The sequence below is a fragment of the Sylvia atricapilla genome, chromosome 14 (assembly GCF_009819655.1).
Source record: "Sylvia atricapilla isolate bSylAtr1 chromosome 14, bSylAtr1.pri, whole genome shotgun sequence".
In the NCBI taxonomy this organism is placed as follows: domain Eukaryota; kingdom Metazoa; phylum Chordata; class Aves; order Passeriformes; family Sylviidae; genus Sylvia; species Sylvia atricapilla.
Window position 1 is genome coordinate 2,467,780 of NC_089153.1, and position 16,134 is coordinate 2,483,913.

Sequence of the window (16,134 nt, forward strand, 5' to 3'; positions counted from 1 at the left end):
ACATTCAAGTGATGATGTGGAACAAAACTATAATAAAATTTAATCAAAGGAACTAAAGAAGGCTTATGACTTTCCCAATTGTTTTTAAGGGTAATCTGTGTTCTGGATTTTCAAGTGCCTCTCATTGCATTAAAAATCTGCATATGAGAAAACCGCTGAAATGACTTGAAGATCAGACCTTGCATCTTGGAAATAACTGTTCCTTTTCCCAAGGTTTGAATAATTTAGCTAGAATAAGCTACCCAAAGGCCCAGGCAGTGGGCCAAGGAGGTGTGGTTACAGGATAAGAAGGAGTAACCTGAGGCTAAATCCCTTGGCCAGCTCAAGTAATCACAGGGACAAATGCAGAGAGGGAAGGGCAGAGGACCTCTCTTGCCCTTAATTGTCTGAGTGAGCCTAAGGAGATTAGCTGCACAATTAGGGATCTAATTAGTGCCACTCCCAGCCAGGACAGCAGCCTGCTTTCTGTGCTTCAGTATTATACACCTGAGGTCTGACCTGGAAATGGAGTTTGAACTCCCTCTGCAGCCCCTCAAACCCCAGCTCACGCCGTGCTTCAGCATAGCACACACACCACAGGAGAGTCTGTGATCCACTGGCACAGGATTTACTTGTCAGGAAACAAATCTTGCTTTTTCAAAACTCCTTTTCAGAAGAGCCCGAGAAGAAGCCATGCAAGGCAGGCATGAGACAAAACTGGGATATAAACAGCAAATTGTAGAAAGGCTTAGGGGGGAATGGACCTTAAAGCTCAGCCAGTCCCACCCCCTGCCATGGGGAGGGACACCTTCCACTGTGCCAGGTTGCTCCAAGCCCCATCCAGCCTGGTCTGGAGCACTTCCAGGGATGGGACAGCCACAGCTTCTCTGGGCAGCTCATCTTAGTACCTCACCATGCTCACAGTGAAGCATTTCATCTTAACAGCCAACCTAAACCTACTCTCTTTAAGTCTGAAGCCAATCCCCCTTGTCCTGTCACTCCACACCCTCATTCTTTGGAAGCACCTCTCCCGTTCCTAGTAACCAATTCAGTAAAAATATAAAAAAATTTAATTTCACTATATTCAAACCGCTCTCGGTCAGTTCTGTTCTAGCTCCAGTCTCCACAGCTTTGTTGTGGGGTGAGCTGCTGCTGTTAACTGGTTTATTCTGGTCGCCTCTTGGTATCTGACCCCAGCATTGCACGCTGACTGGGGACATCCAGGCTTCACCAAGCCTCCTTTGTGCTCCCTGAACCTGTTTGATCCACCTGTGCAAATAGAAGCAGCACACTTTTTCTCATCATAAACACATTGGAACAATTTCCACAAGACCACAAAGGGTTTCTGGCACGGCTTTTTTTTTTTTTTTTCTTCCTAATAACCCATTTATTTTGCTAGTTGCGTGTGCATGCTAAGAGGGGATGCTTTTAGGGATGGCTGACTGTAATTATATAAGACAAGAGCAGAGAAGCTGCATTCAGATTCATTTCCTCCACAGCCAGAGCCTTGATTTTCTGAGAATTAAATCCCCATAATGAAGGGGAAGCCTTTGTGTGGCTTCCCCATCTCTCATTACACCCTCCCTGTGCACACAAGTAATGACCAAATGATTTCAGGGTTTAGCTCTTGAAGTAAAATCAGCACCTCTAGGTCGAGGATACATAAATAGCCAGAATGTGTGCTGGAAAAACATGCACATATTGCTTTCTCTGCCTTGTGCAGCCCTCTTCTGTTCTGGAGTCTCAACAAAACCAGGGTACAGTCAAGAGATCAGAGAGGTTCACAAAAGAGGAACATCATTACAGAATCATGGAATGGCTTGGGTTGGAAGAGACCCTAAAGATCATCCAGTTTCAAACCTCCTGTCATGGCCACGGTCACCTTCCCCTATCTCAGGGTGCTCCGTGCTCCTGCCAACCTGGCCTTGAACACTCCCAAGGATGGGGATTCATAATTTCCCTGGGCAACTTGTGCCAGTGCCCCACCAGCCTCAAAAAAAAGAATTTCTTCCTAGTATCTAAGCTAAGCCTCCTGTGTCATTGTGCAGCCATTCCCCTTGTCCTGACACTGTGCTCTTGTAGAAAGTCTGCCTGCAATGGCCCAGAGGAGCAGGAAGCAGGCTCTGCTTGCCTCTTTAAAAGCAGGGCTTGGGAGCTGCTAAAGGTCAGACTTCAGAGGCAAAGGGCCTGTGAGCACTGCAGGGAAACAGGACTTTCCTGCAATTACTGCACAGTGTTCTGGGAGTCCTGACCTAATGGACTCTGCGTGGCTCAGCAGGAGCAGGGAAGGAGAGCCCCAAAACAGTCTGTGTTTTCCCATGCTGTTATCCTTCACTCACTCCTGCTGCAGTGAGAGCATTTTGGGCCAGGTGGATGCTGATCAACATCCTCACAGAGCACTCTGCGATAAGAGTCATTCTAATTTCCCTGGTTTTCCTCTTTTTAAACCAGGATAATGAACATGTCTTTTCCCTTGTGTTCCCAGACTTTGTCTGCCCTGCTCATGTCAGTGGCAAGTTCCTTAAGGCAAGGCTTGTCTTTTGCTGTTTGTGTGGGCTTTGTGCAGCACCATCTGACCTGAGAGGCACTGCCACACTGCAACATTAACAACAGACGCTGAAGCAATGCCTGGTTACAAAAATAAACACATGAAAAATACATTTATGACCCTTGTGTACAGCAAAGTGCTGCACACAGGCAGACATCCATTAAGAGAAGATTCAATATCACAGAGAGGTCTGGGCTCCCTCAACCTCTTTTCTTCTTCCACCACTCACAGTATAAATACATTCCAGATCAGAATTTCTTAGGATTATTTAGAAACATCCTTATTTTATCCATCTATTTTCTATCCGATAGGGTGAATTGTGTATTGCAAGAGATAACAGGGTTAAACTTCATCTGGGATCACAAATACCATAGGTTATTTAAACATTTACTTGAGTATATTTTCTTTTAAAAAAATCTAAACAGAAAAAAAAAAGCCCACAGCAGTAGAGAAAGAGATAGAAAACAACCCCCAAACCATGCACACAAAAGCAAGGCATAACAGGGAAAAAATGAAGCGGCTGTAACCTCAAGTGGAAACAATTTGATTACCATCAATTCCCTGAAGTACTGACCAGATAAACACTTGTTTAGTTTATAAGTTCTGACAAGATCACAACCCAAGGTAGTACACTGGCAAGAGAGTGATTTTTTTCTATTTATTTATTGAAACTGCTGAGAAAATAATAAAGACAGGAATCAAAGTCCATGTCTTCTGTGTACCTACAAAATATTACCAGTAGGCAGACAAGGCAAACTCACTGGTATTGTTATGAAGATCACAAAGAACTGTGTGCCTAAAGCAACAGACAGTGAAAAAGTTGCCTAGATTTGAAAATCTGACTTTATTATATTTATAAAATGATTTCCTACCAGATGTCTCAGAACTAATCACATCATCTGGCAAATGTTACACTTGCTCCCCCTCCCCCTTTTATATTTTTGCTGTTATGAGAAATATTTTATTTTCTAAGTGCAAATTTAACCTTCATTTTGAGGAGGCAAAAAAATTATTGCAGGAAAGGATGAATTAGGTAAACAAGGAGTTATTGCTATTAAACTTTCTCCCAGTGCTTAAATATAGAAATTATATCCAGATAAACTGCTTACATAAAATCTCTGTATCAGTTTTTAAAATGATGACGTCTGGAGCTGCAGCAGCTTTTGCCTACAGTTTCAGAAGACTTTCTTCATGTTGTTCAGGCACAGAAAACCTCTAGCCTTTTGCCCCCTTTATTCTTATTTCATTTCTGGTTTTAGAAATTTTGCAGGTCCCCTGGGTTATTTACATCTCAGCTGGAGCTATCAGTCCTGCCTTTAAGAAACCTGCATTGAAACAATCCCCCCATGTGGGAATCACAAACTGGATTGATCTCCAGTTGGGAAAATTCAGCAACTGGTTCCCATCAGGGACAGATATGGTCCTGATCCAGATGGAAGGATGCAAATACATAAGGGCTGGACTAAATGATGAGATGCATGAATGTATTCTGGGCCTAATGGGAAAGGGAAATTGTTCTCACAAATATTTGCAGCAGGAGAAACCAAGAATTATCTGTAGTAGATGAAGACATAAACTCTTCCAAGACCACTCTCTTTGACAGTCAAAATTAACACAAAGCCTTTTCAAATACATGAAGTCAAAGAGACCACACAATTTAGAAGTTTCTAGCATTAGCCTTTTCCAAATTCTGATGAATCTTATTCTTTTTTCCTTACTCTGAGCCTTCAAGGACTAAGATATTAAATCTCTCATCCGTGTCATCTCATCTACTTGGTACACCCTGCTGAAAAATAATAGACCCCTTTGATAAAGATCACAAACACTATTTCAGGTCAGTCATGAGGGTTTTGCAGCTAAAAGGAAAATAAATTAACAGAAAGTAAATTTAACTTTTGCCAAGTCATGACTGCAGTTTCTGTATAATATCATCTATCATCCCCTCCTCTCTTTGCTCACTCAGCTGAACAGAAATCTAAACTAACCTATTAATTTACCCAGTTCTGGCTCCAATATGGAAAGCCAAAAGTGCTGGTTCTACCACAGTTTGGATGGGGTAAGGCAAATGAGTTCCTGGTCATAAGAGTCATCAGTTTTTAAAAAATAATGCTCAGTATGTCAAGCTGCATCTGTCATAAAAATATGTATTTTTGACATGCTCTTTTGAAAAAGTCCTTTTGATTTCAAAATGCTTTTCTTCAGTCCAAGTAGCATTTGGAATTCTCAGTCCTCTCCAGCTTCCATCAGGCTGTCAAAATAGGAAGTATTTATCCCCGAAAAATTCTTAGTTCAGTATGAAATATTGAAAAGGTGATGTGGGGCCAAGCTGGTGACCTACATTTCAACATTCCTGAAATAACAATACAGAGGGGAGACAGTGGACAGATGAGCAGGAAGAGATCAAAGTCATTAGATGGAAGGAAAAAAACAAGAAAAATTAGAAAGAGAGAGGTACATACTTGGCAAACCAGATGGGTAACAAGAAAGGAGTGAAAATGGAATAAACAGAAGTGGAAAGCCAAAAAGCAGGAGGTATGCAGGGAATGTCTTGGGAATAAAGTGTTCTGTGGGTAGGGGCAGAACTGAAGACTGTACATCATGCTGAAGGTCTCAGCAACTGGCTGGAATTGACTTGAGGATTCAGTGACCGAAATCTAAACGTAAAATGCAAGAAAGGGATTTAGCCTTATATAGCCCTTGCAGATTATTTCTATTTCAGTTTAGGTCGTTGCACTGCATCCACACAAGTAAGCTGGCATCATTTCCTTCCCCAGACTGCCTTGAGCTGATAGATACTGCAGCTTCAAATAATTACTTCAGTGTGCTTTAAGGGCATGATTTTCTCTATGATTCAAGAGGCTGTGAACCAAATCTCTGTGATACTTTCCTATGAGTTCTTAGGAACTGCTCAGGACGTCTATTTGGGGAATTTATTAAATCACTGATTTGAAGACTAATTTTCATGAGAAACATAAATAACTAGGCTGCTCTGTATTTCCCCTATTCTGTTCTTTAAAATATTGCATATATTATCACAGTGTTTCTGAGACCACTAAAGATACTAATTTTATGGCTGATATTTGGCTTTCTATATATTTCTAGTTTTGAAGGTTGGAATAATAAAATTCCACAGCAAAGTGGTTATCAATTAAAAAAATACAGAGAGCTTGTAGATTTTCACAGCTGCATTTTCTAGCTCCTTCCATTTTAAACAGCTGCAGCATTCTGCAACAAACCAAGAACCCAGTTTTGTATTCTGGGTTGCTAATTAATTATTATCTTTTATAGCTTTAATCAACGAACTGCTAAACCTAAGCCAGAGCAGTGCTTTTATTTGTAAATTAACCTTTAACAGTCTCAAAGAAGCAGCACTTTCAGCACCTGCACGTTCTTTGCAGTGACTGCTTGATGAGTCTTAATCACACCCTTTTCCTGTAGATGAGGAAGGTCATTTGAAGGAGAATAGAAAGTCACTGACATTTTAGGAAGAAATTGTCCTCTGCTTACAGCCACAGTGTAAAGCTGTATCATATGAAAAACGTTGCAACTTAGGTCTCATCACTCTCTGAGTTATTTTTCTTGGGCTCTTTCCCTTCAGACTGGATTTTAAGAAGACTAATTCAGTGGCCAAGAGCTTTGTGACAGTACTGTGGGGCCCTGTGAGCCTCTCCTGTAATGCCTGCCTGATTTCAGGACCAGTGTCTGCTCTAATAGTGAGAGTCAACTCCCCCTCACACTTTCCATTCCTTCTGTGCTGATGCTGCAGGGACTCCAAGATGCAATGTCAAATGGTTGTTCCATGAAAAGAACAACTGCAGGGCAGCTTTTGTGCCCCTCATCACAATCTATTGCCCAACCCCAGGGTGCCAATCTTCTTTCCAGTGACCTGTGCTCAGTAGTCACTTAAAAATCAACACTGTGCCATTCCCACGGCTCTCTGCCTCCTGTAGACCTTCCAGCATCTCTTCCAATTGTTTCTCTATACCAGATCCTCTGTGCTCACCTTTCCATACAAGATTTTTACTGGTCTCCCTTCTCATGCCCTTAGGTTTCTCTGCTCAGATCTCTTCTCCTTGCATTATCATGCTGTATCTCATCTGGGCCCTTCTCACAGTTTCATTGGAATTAAGTATCATTTTCAGATCTAATATTTTCATTCAGGTTGGATTTATTTGCTTGACATGCAAATCAGTCTGTGAAACAGAGAACTGGGAATGCCACAACTAACAGTGGATTATTTTAATGATTTCTTTCCCTATCAAGGCATTTGGACATTTTCGTAAAATCCAGACAAAACTCCCTGTCCTTTCTTCAGTTTTCCCACAGTCATTCTGTTTACCCGACCCCAAACCAGGAGTACAAAACTCATAGGGAAGACTGACTTTACTTTTCAGGAAATTTTGCTTATTTGACATATATACAGTTGCTTCACATTTAGTTTTCTGAAGTCATAATTTATTCTGCATATCATACCCCATCAGTGGAGCCTGTCTGCATTCCAGGTGATTGCAGCAGGAACCTTCCTCTGAGAGCAATATAAATTTATTCCAGAGGAACTGTAGTTCCCAGCATAAACCCAGGGCAGTCTAGGAGTATGTGGACAAGGAATATCCCTAGCTAGCATGGCACGTGTGAGAAGGTCACAGGCAGGAAGTAAGAAACAGCAGGAAAACTGGAATAAAACCAGGAAACTTGTGAGACACAAATTTCAGAGGACAAATGATGAAAGATTCGGATTTGGGGTGATGAGATGCTAAGAGCTTTGTATAAACAGACCTTATTTATCATCTTGTTCCACCCCCTGCCATGGGACACCTCCCACTGTCCCAGGCTGCTCCAAGCCCCATCCAACCTGGCCTTGGACACTTCCAGGGATCCAGGGGCAGCCACAGCTTCTCTGGGCACCCTGTGCCAGGGCCTCCCCACCCTCACAGGGAGGAATTTCTTCCTGCAGTGCCCCCAACCAGTCCATGTTGGTCTGTCTGGTGTCCTTCTGTCCTTGGGAGAGCCCAGGGAGTGCAGACAGGCTCTGTTAAAATAATTGCACTGTATCCAACTCTGGGGCCCCAGCACAGGGAGGACATGGACCTGCTGGAGCTTTAGAAACCAGCACTACCAATTCTCCTCCCCAGCTAATTCCCTGAGAAAAGGAAAAGAAATAGCAGATATATTTAGAGGAGTGTTACCACAGCAAAACCAGAAGTACAAAATTAGTGTATTTTAGGATGGCATTTGCCCAGAAACCTTAATTCAGTCCCTTGTGTATATTTATAAGGGTAGACACTGAAATCCTAATTTCCTGAAAGTCCATGAGCTATTTGACATGGACTTCAGAGATGCCAGTATTTCACCCACAGCTTCACCTACACACAAATTTCAGATGCAGATTTTATCATGAGATCCTTTCATCTTTTACAGAGCTATCTGAATGGAAGTCTTTTATTTTCCCCTCTCTACATGTGGTGTGTGGCCCAGTGCCTCATTTACTGCACACATATATAGTCTACATTGAATACAGGATTTGAAATTTCTCACGACTGTTTTTCATCACAAATCCTTATTGTTCTCCTGAGCCTTACATGTGCTATGAAAGCATTTTTAGACTGCTTTTGTGAAGCATTTGCATTACACCAGTTCTGTTTTGTAGATTGGAACCAGCAGCACAGAGAAATACACATAGATTTGTCTAATGCCTACTAACTCTAAGCTCTGAATTATTCATAAGCCTGATTTATTCAGAAATTGTCAGTGTTTTATGTCTCCAGCAAAATTTCTGTTCATCTTAGTTTCTGTTATGAGCTCTCACCATTGTTTTGCTAGTCAAGCTCCATTTATTCTGAGTTAGTTATCAAAAACCAGAGTTCACTCAGGTTAGTTGTCATCTAAAGTCTGATGGAATTGCCAAAACTGCCAAAGGTCACAGAGCAGAAACCAGAAATCTGTCTTCATTCCCTGATCTCACTATATAGCAGGTGGGGGACTAAAAAGATGTCCCAGAGAGCTAAACTCAAAGCCAGAGGGACTTTGAACCCTCTTGTCCCACCTCACCCAGAAGTTTCCCAACTGCAAACCTACAATTGGTTGGACTGGTGCCTAAGAAGATGCAAACACAATTTTAAAAATGCCACATCCAGATTCACTGTTCCTTGCATGGATGAAATATTCAATAAAGCCAACAGGAATACTTTCAGCCAAATAAGGACCAGGTTTTGCTTGGGCAACACATATATGCTGAAAAACATGTGATGATGTTCGAGTTCAGCTATATATTAGGAATAAAGGATTCACTGATTTAACACTTGACTTGCTATTACAGGTCTTGAACCTAAACCAAAAAAAGGAAAGAAGCACTGAAAGAGATATCTCTGGGAAACTATGGGCAGGATTCTAAAGCAGTGGTAGTAATTTGCTAAATATGTGGTGTACTGAGGCTACAGAAGCTAACACAGCCATTAATCCTGAGATTTCTCCATGAAACACCTGCTTGCTGTTAAGGATCAGAGACATACAAAGCCTTTGGTTACAAAGAGAGGAGAACAATATTACCTGAAACCAATCACAAAAAAAGAAAAAAGGTCTAATTAATGTAATATAAGGGTCACTAATCCCTTGAGAATGGACAAAGACAAAACAAAATAATCTTCTTTGTGTTGGGATGCATTTATTCAACAAGTGCCTCACAGGTTGTGGAAGGAAGCAGCAATAAGAGCCAAGGGTTACTGGCTCTTGCTATATAACTATACAATATACTGGCTGCTCAAAGGAAGAGATGTTCAGGTTCCCAAAGGAGGTCTAAAATGATAAGACCCAAAATAGAATAGCAGTCAGGACTCCAGATAGTGGTACAGGGCTCTGGGACCCAAATGCCCACTGGACCTCCTCAGATGGCAGAACCATTGTACCCTTGCACTTACATTCAGGTGCTTGGAAATCGGCAGTACCAGCAAGGAGACATCTGGGAGAATGTTTGTATCCATACTGAACTGGGTATGAGACAATACACTGAGCGCTCAGTCAAGGATGATCAGCACAGCCAAAAGCCTGAGAGGAGCCCTTGCAAAGGTTAGAGTGTTCTTGTGACATTTTCAAATGCAAGCTCAACAGTCACACCCCCCTCGTATTCTGCAAAGGCTGTGTCTTCCTGCAAGGCCTGCAGCAGGAGGAAGGGCACACAAACCCCAGGTGATCATAGCCTAGGGCTCCATTATATATTACATTAATTTCCAAATCTATTTCTGCAAACAGCACTTCTGGAACACCAGTGCAGGTTTTGCTGGGCACCGTCAATTTGTGGATGTTGTAACCGCGATTGCAAATCCTCAGGTTGTTCCTCAGCCCTTTACCCAGGTGAAAATCCCATTTAAACAGAAAGAAAGGTTTGAACCAAAAAAGATTAAATGAACTAATTATAATTTTTGCTGCTTCCCATTTCCCAGCATTTGAGGTGCCTCTGTGACATGAGCATCACTCCTCATTTGAATTCCTGACTGACAGTGCTCACAGAACTGCCATACAGGGCTCATCCCCCTGCACAGGACATCCACTGAGTTTACAGCTTCCAGGCTGAGAACAGTGACTGAATACTCCTCAACGTCTTTATATTATTATTACTCCAAAATCAAAATCGAGAATATTTTTTGTCTACACTGTAAAACATCCAGGTGATTTTCCCCCCTTAAACTCTGTGAAAAACTTCTGCCAATTCTTATTGACTGCTGTGAAGTTGTCAGTGACAGAGTAAATTAAGCTACATTCTAAACCATGCTTTTTGTCATTATTTTGACAAATAAATAATCTTTTGTTTTCCATAATCATGTGTTAGTGAATGAAAATAGCTAGCAAAAATTTAGGTCTGATTTCACCACAGAAAAGTAAAATGAGAAGAGACATTCAAAGAGACTTACTGGCTTTGTAAAAACAACAAAGGGAAAACTGATAAGCTCCTACCCCAGTTTCACTGTTCTTTTGAAATGGAGGGCAAACCAGCTCTGGAATGCACACACCTGAATACACACATCAGAACTGAACCATTCTTCCATTATTCCATTACACAAACCAGTAACTTCCAAAAGCAGGGTGAAAGCTGGAATCAGGGACTCTTATCTCCAGTGCCCATCTGAGACTGAGTAAAGAAAAATATGTATTTTATGCTTTATTGTTCCACTCTATTTAGATCCAACAGATCGATTTACAAGAACTTTATATCCAGATCACAGAATGTTCTGAGTTGGAAGGGACCCTCAAGGATCATCAAGTCCAAGTTTTAAGTGAATGGCTCATATCTCCTACAGGGACTGAACCCACAGCCTTGGGGTTATTAGCACCATGCTCTGACCAGCTGAGCTCATCTGAGGGTCTTCACTCAGAGATATAAAACAGAGGAAAAAGTAAATAGCAGCATTAGGAGGTTAACTAACGCAATTAACATCAGTTCTTTACAAATATTCTGGATTTTCACACCCTTACCTGCTGTAGCACTGGAGACTGTTGGCCACTGCTGCTCAGGCCCTGCTGGTCCTCCACGCAGGACTCCTGCCTCCTCCATATGCACAGCACTGGGTAAGCAAATATCACAGTTGGATTATACAGTTCCCTTCTGCTCTGGACTTCACAGCATTTCCCTTTCCTGCTACTCTTCAAAGTTCAGAACTATTTGTCACTGTGCAGCCACTCCTACAGCAGTGCACAAGAAGCAGCTGTTTTGACTTGCAAAAAATACTTTTGATTATTTACTAAAACTCATTTGTGAGTTATAAAACAAACACACCTGCAGGACACTTTGCTCTCATTGGCTGGGAGTCACTAATAAGGAAGGGACACATTTTTGCTATTAGGATGTAGCAACATTGGGGAAATGTTTAAAAAGTTGGTTAACTTAGCTCTGAGCTTCTGTCATTATGTCATTTTAACAAATCCCACCTTTCTGGGTTACTGCACATTTCAAGTGAGGAATTCAGGAAGAGAAATGCATTTTCTCAAATGCAAAAACAAATACAGCAAATTTAACAGTACCACATCATGAGAATCCAGCATCAAAAACACCAGTTTGCACCTTAAATGGAAGGAAAAGAAAAAATCTGCTATTTTAAAATACGAAACTAAACATGATATTTGTATGCTGTTCCTTAAGGGAAACAGGATTCCGTGACTGTGTCCCTGTCTCTGCACATTGGCCTCACACCCCCTTTCACACTTCCAGCTGAACTTAAGGACAAGTTTCATCCAAAGGTGGCAGACATCAAAGGCACAAAAATTCTACAAGTTTTATGAAAAATCAGCATTTTATGTAAACCATCCAACTGGGCAAGGCAGACAGGCTCAGAACCTGAGATTTCAGGTAAGGACAGAGGCTGCTGATGTGAGAGAGCAGAGGAACATGTACAATTCCCCAGAAAGGCCCCATTAGTCTTGTGGGATTAAAATAAGCTCTTACTTTTCATTAATTGTTCAAGTAGCTTCAGATAAGATCTTGTACTTTGTATAGATAGGAATGGGGATCCACAAGAGCATGCCTGACTCAGGACCAGCAGATAAGGCGCTCAGGTAGGCAGAATTCCTTCTTCAGAATCCTGCTCCCCAGACTGTCCATTGATTTTGCCGTTATGGATTACAAAAAAATGGAAAGTCACAGCAGAAATATAAAAGAAAGAAATCAGCTTGCCCAGTAGGCCTAAAGTCAAGCTTGCTCTGTCTTCCTTTGCTTTTGATCCTTGAGGTTTAGATTCCTTTTCACACAGCATCTCAAAGTCAGTTGGGAGTCACTCTGTGTCCTCACTCACATGAAGCACAGTGTGACTCTGAATTTAGGACTTCAATCTCATAAAGACTATTCAGGCCTGTGGCTAATGGATAAAGGTACAGCACCACTGCACCTACAATTTTGAGAAGCCCATATACAACCCTGCACTTTGTGATGCCACTAGGAATGACTGCAGCCTCATAACTGCATCTACACCTGTACAGGAATCTTACTAATACCATCAGATTACACCTGAACACAGAACTCATTTTCTAGTCTGCTCAGGGAGAGTAAAAATGCTGTTTGATTTAGGCTCTGCAGATGCAATTTTAGTATAATTCTTTTTTTTCAAGTGTGGTGAGTAGAAAATTATAGCAGAGACTGCTTGCAGTGTTAGGCAGCAGATTTTCAAAGATGTCTAAAGAGATTTGGACAAAACCCTCACTTTTCCTTCTTTGAAAATCCATCTCACATCTTCAAAAAGTCCTTTCAACTGTACTAATCTTCTTGATTGCACCATGTGGTTAATAAACCTGCTGCAGGAGCAGCTACTTTCATGGTAATGAGAAAAAGAAGATGGAAATGCAGACTGCCTATTGAAACATCAGCACCAATGATTACAGGGAGCTTTAAAATAAACAAAAAGTATATAATGACAATTGAATGATTCAATAATTGGAACAATTAAGCCTTGGCAGTCAACGGATACAAAAGCAGGAGGTAAAAAGAAAGAACAGCACAGCTCTACAGCAGTGCAATAACAGCATAAGATGCAAGTCAGACTGAATCTGTAGCACGTGGTGATTGGAAGTGACAGCAGCAGAACTCAGGTGCTTTCCACCTCAGCACAGATATCATCAGTCTAGGGCATCAGAAGAAACTTTGTCCTTTTCACAGAGGAAAAAGACAGATTTCCCCTTCTCGGGAGAAACACCACACATACCTTTGCATTCCTGCCCTCAGGGATGCAGAGTAGCGCCAGTCCGGATTGGGGTGTTTTGGCTGTAGAAACAAAAGCCCAGGACAATGCTGTTAGTGTCAGTAAAACATGCTAAAAAGCATCTGCATCTGGCTAATTTTGTCAGAAAAGCCTATATGGATATACTCAATTTTTGTGAATTGCCAAATCTTTCTACAAATCTCAAGTTTCAAATGGGCACACAGGGAGTGTCTCTGCAATTAACTTGTCTGCATGCCAAGCCCTTTAGCTAGAGATGATCTCTGTGGAACAACATTTAATGCTGCAAACTGGTGGAAAGTTATTTCATACATTCATCAACCTTTTGGGCATAGGATAAAAAACAACATCAGAAATCCAGAAAATGCATTTTTTTTTGTTTACCTGATAAGGTGAGGAAACTCAAACTCCTGTACTGAATATTATCTCCCTGATAAATGTAGCTCCCTGTGAGGGCAGTGATGTTTCTGCTGGAATTCAGTGTGCTGCAGAGGACTGCAATGGATGGTATCAGATTTGCAGACTGCAGCAAGTCTTTTATTAAGGACAGACATGTCCATAATACCAAACCCTATTAGATTCTCCATATTCATGAGAGGGCATAAAAGGTAGAAGGGGAAAGTAGCCAGCAATACCCTTTGACCAACAAACCTCAGCATATGCTGATGTGCTGCAGCATGACTTGCTAAATAAGGAGATAATTAAGAAATCCTGCGCTGATCAAAAATTAATCCAGAAAATAATTTTCACATTGTCAGGGGACCATCACTGTAATTTCCAACTACAGCCAATGAGTGCAAGTTCAGGTCCCTTAAAATTAAGTCCTGAGGACATACCAAGGTTATTTCTCAGGATACTAAAATGTTATCCTGTAGGTGATAGTCTAGTGAATGCATAAGATCAGGCACTGGAATTCAAAGACAGAACTTCTATCCAAAACCATAATGGACTACATTCATTCCTGATGTGTCTTGCACAGTGCCAATCATACAAATAATAAATGACAGTAATGGTTTAATTCTCTTCAAATTATTGGAGGCAGATCAGAAATGAATTTGACCCCATTACTTGAAAGAGAAAAAGAAAGTGTTGAATGTTCTGAATTATTTAAAGCCAACTCTGTCTTTCCTCTTGAGATTTGGCGTACACTTTTCCCTGGATCAATAGGTTTTATTCAAGCAAAAATGGAGCAATTACAACTTACAGTATTGCTCTATCACCACACTTCCCAGGTCCAGCATCACTCAAGGCTGAGATGCTCTTGGATGATGCACATACGAGTATTCTTTATGGTCTGAGCTACACAAAAGGGAGGAGGCTGCTGTTTGCAACCACACATTAAACATCTGTGCTAGCAATTTCCTTCCCATTTAGCCCCCTGTTCTCTGTCATGCTCAGGTTCTGCTGAGTTTAGCAGAAAGTGGTTTGGTAAGAAGCCCATTATGCATGGTTCTAGTATTTTCTTATTAATTCCATTTTGGCCCTAGTCCCAGGGATGTCAAAGCAACTCTAAAGTCAACCACATAGTAGCAGTCAATGAAAGAGGATAGAGAACAACACACACTGATCAGATCCTCTCCTGAGTTTGCCTTTTTTGAGTATGAAGGGTGCTGACACCAGAAGATTTGTCTTTCCTTCTGCTGGGGGTTTTTTATGGCAGGGGAACTGCTGGAGTTTTGTTCTGTTTTGCAGTTTAAGAGGTGCAGGTCACTAACATGTACAGGCCCGTAGGCAAGGTGAGGAGGAGGGATCTTACCAGAGTCCCAGGCAAAACACAGATTAAATGAGATTGCATGAAAGCAATGAAAAAGTCTGACACGAGTTGGGTAGGAGTGAGAAAAGAGGAAAATGACCACTCACTCACAGTACACAGATTTTTGGGTTTTGGATGAGAGTTTTCCAACTCCTGGCTAGAACACAAAAATCTATATTGTGTTTGCAGTGGGACATCAGATCTTAAATGGGTGATGGTGGCAGGAGAAACTCATCAGCTAGAAGCATTTTTTCACTTCACATGCATGGACCAAGACTCCTCATAAGAGAAATTAGGAAACTGGTATTTTCAGGGGTTATTATCCAGAAGCTGTAACATCTTGTGTCTATTCCCAAACAGTTCTTTCTTTCCTATGACTCTTTAGGTAGGGCTGCAGTGCTGCTCCCAGAGGAGCAGAAGAAGGAAAGGAGGGAACAGGATGAGAAAAATGTACTCTGGAGGTGGAATTTTATTGCCAAGTTGACCATCAGGGGCTGGGGTTTTTTTTTTAACTGTGAAAAAAATCAATATCTGTGACTTTTTGAAGTGATTGCAGGAAGAACTAGAGCACAAAGCAGTTGGATAGCAGTTTGCCTTTGTGCAGACCTATTTTCACCCAGTTTTACCATGTGCTTGCTGCTTCGCTGGGTATTTTCAGAGCTCAGCAAGAGGCACATTTGTCCCACACTTGTGTTACCAAGGGTCAGTGTCCTGCAGTTGAAAAATCAGTGAAATTTCTATTTTGTCAGCAGAACTGGCTTCTCCTTTTGCTCTGCTATAGGCAGTAATTCTTTTAGTTTCTCTGGCCATATTGAAAAGTTGTTTCAATACATCTCTAAATGAGACTGGACTAGAAAAGCAATAAAGCATGACCAGTAACAGAAGCTGAGCACAGCAGAAGCAGCAAACCTATTCAGTAGTATCTGTCCCCAGCTCACATGCAGCAGTGCTGCTTCTTAGAAATCCAACAGGAATTCACACTCTGCAAGCTTGGGTTGGTTTATGTCTCAGTGAACAGTCCACCTTCACCACTCCCTGAAATCTGCCTCACAGCCAGGTGTGTCCCACAGCACAGAGTCACTGTGCCAGGACTGTGTCACTGTGCTCTCAGGGTAGAGCTGAGTCCCCAGGCAGCCCCAGGGGCTGGGGGGCTGCAC

The 16,134-nt window shown here is 41.6% G+C and overlaps 1 protein-coding gene across 1 annotated transcript in view; it reads right to left on the reverse strand.

Annotated features, from left to right (window-relative positions):
- Positions 1-16,134, reverse strand: part of LOC136367737 (protocadherin alpha-2-like) — a 90,915-nt gene that overhangs the window by 24,566 nt on the left and 50,215 nt on the right. The window contains exons 2-3 of the mRNA XM_066329534.1: positions 13,210-13,268; positions 10,994-11,082 (exon numbers count right to left, since the gene is read on the reverse strand). Of these exons, the coding sequence (XP_066185631.1) occupies positions 10,994-11,082; positions 13,210-13,268 (148 nt within the window). The remainder of the gene's footprint in view (positions 1-10,993; positions 11,083-13,209; positions 13,269-16,134) is intronic.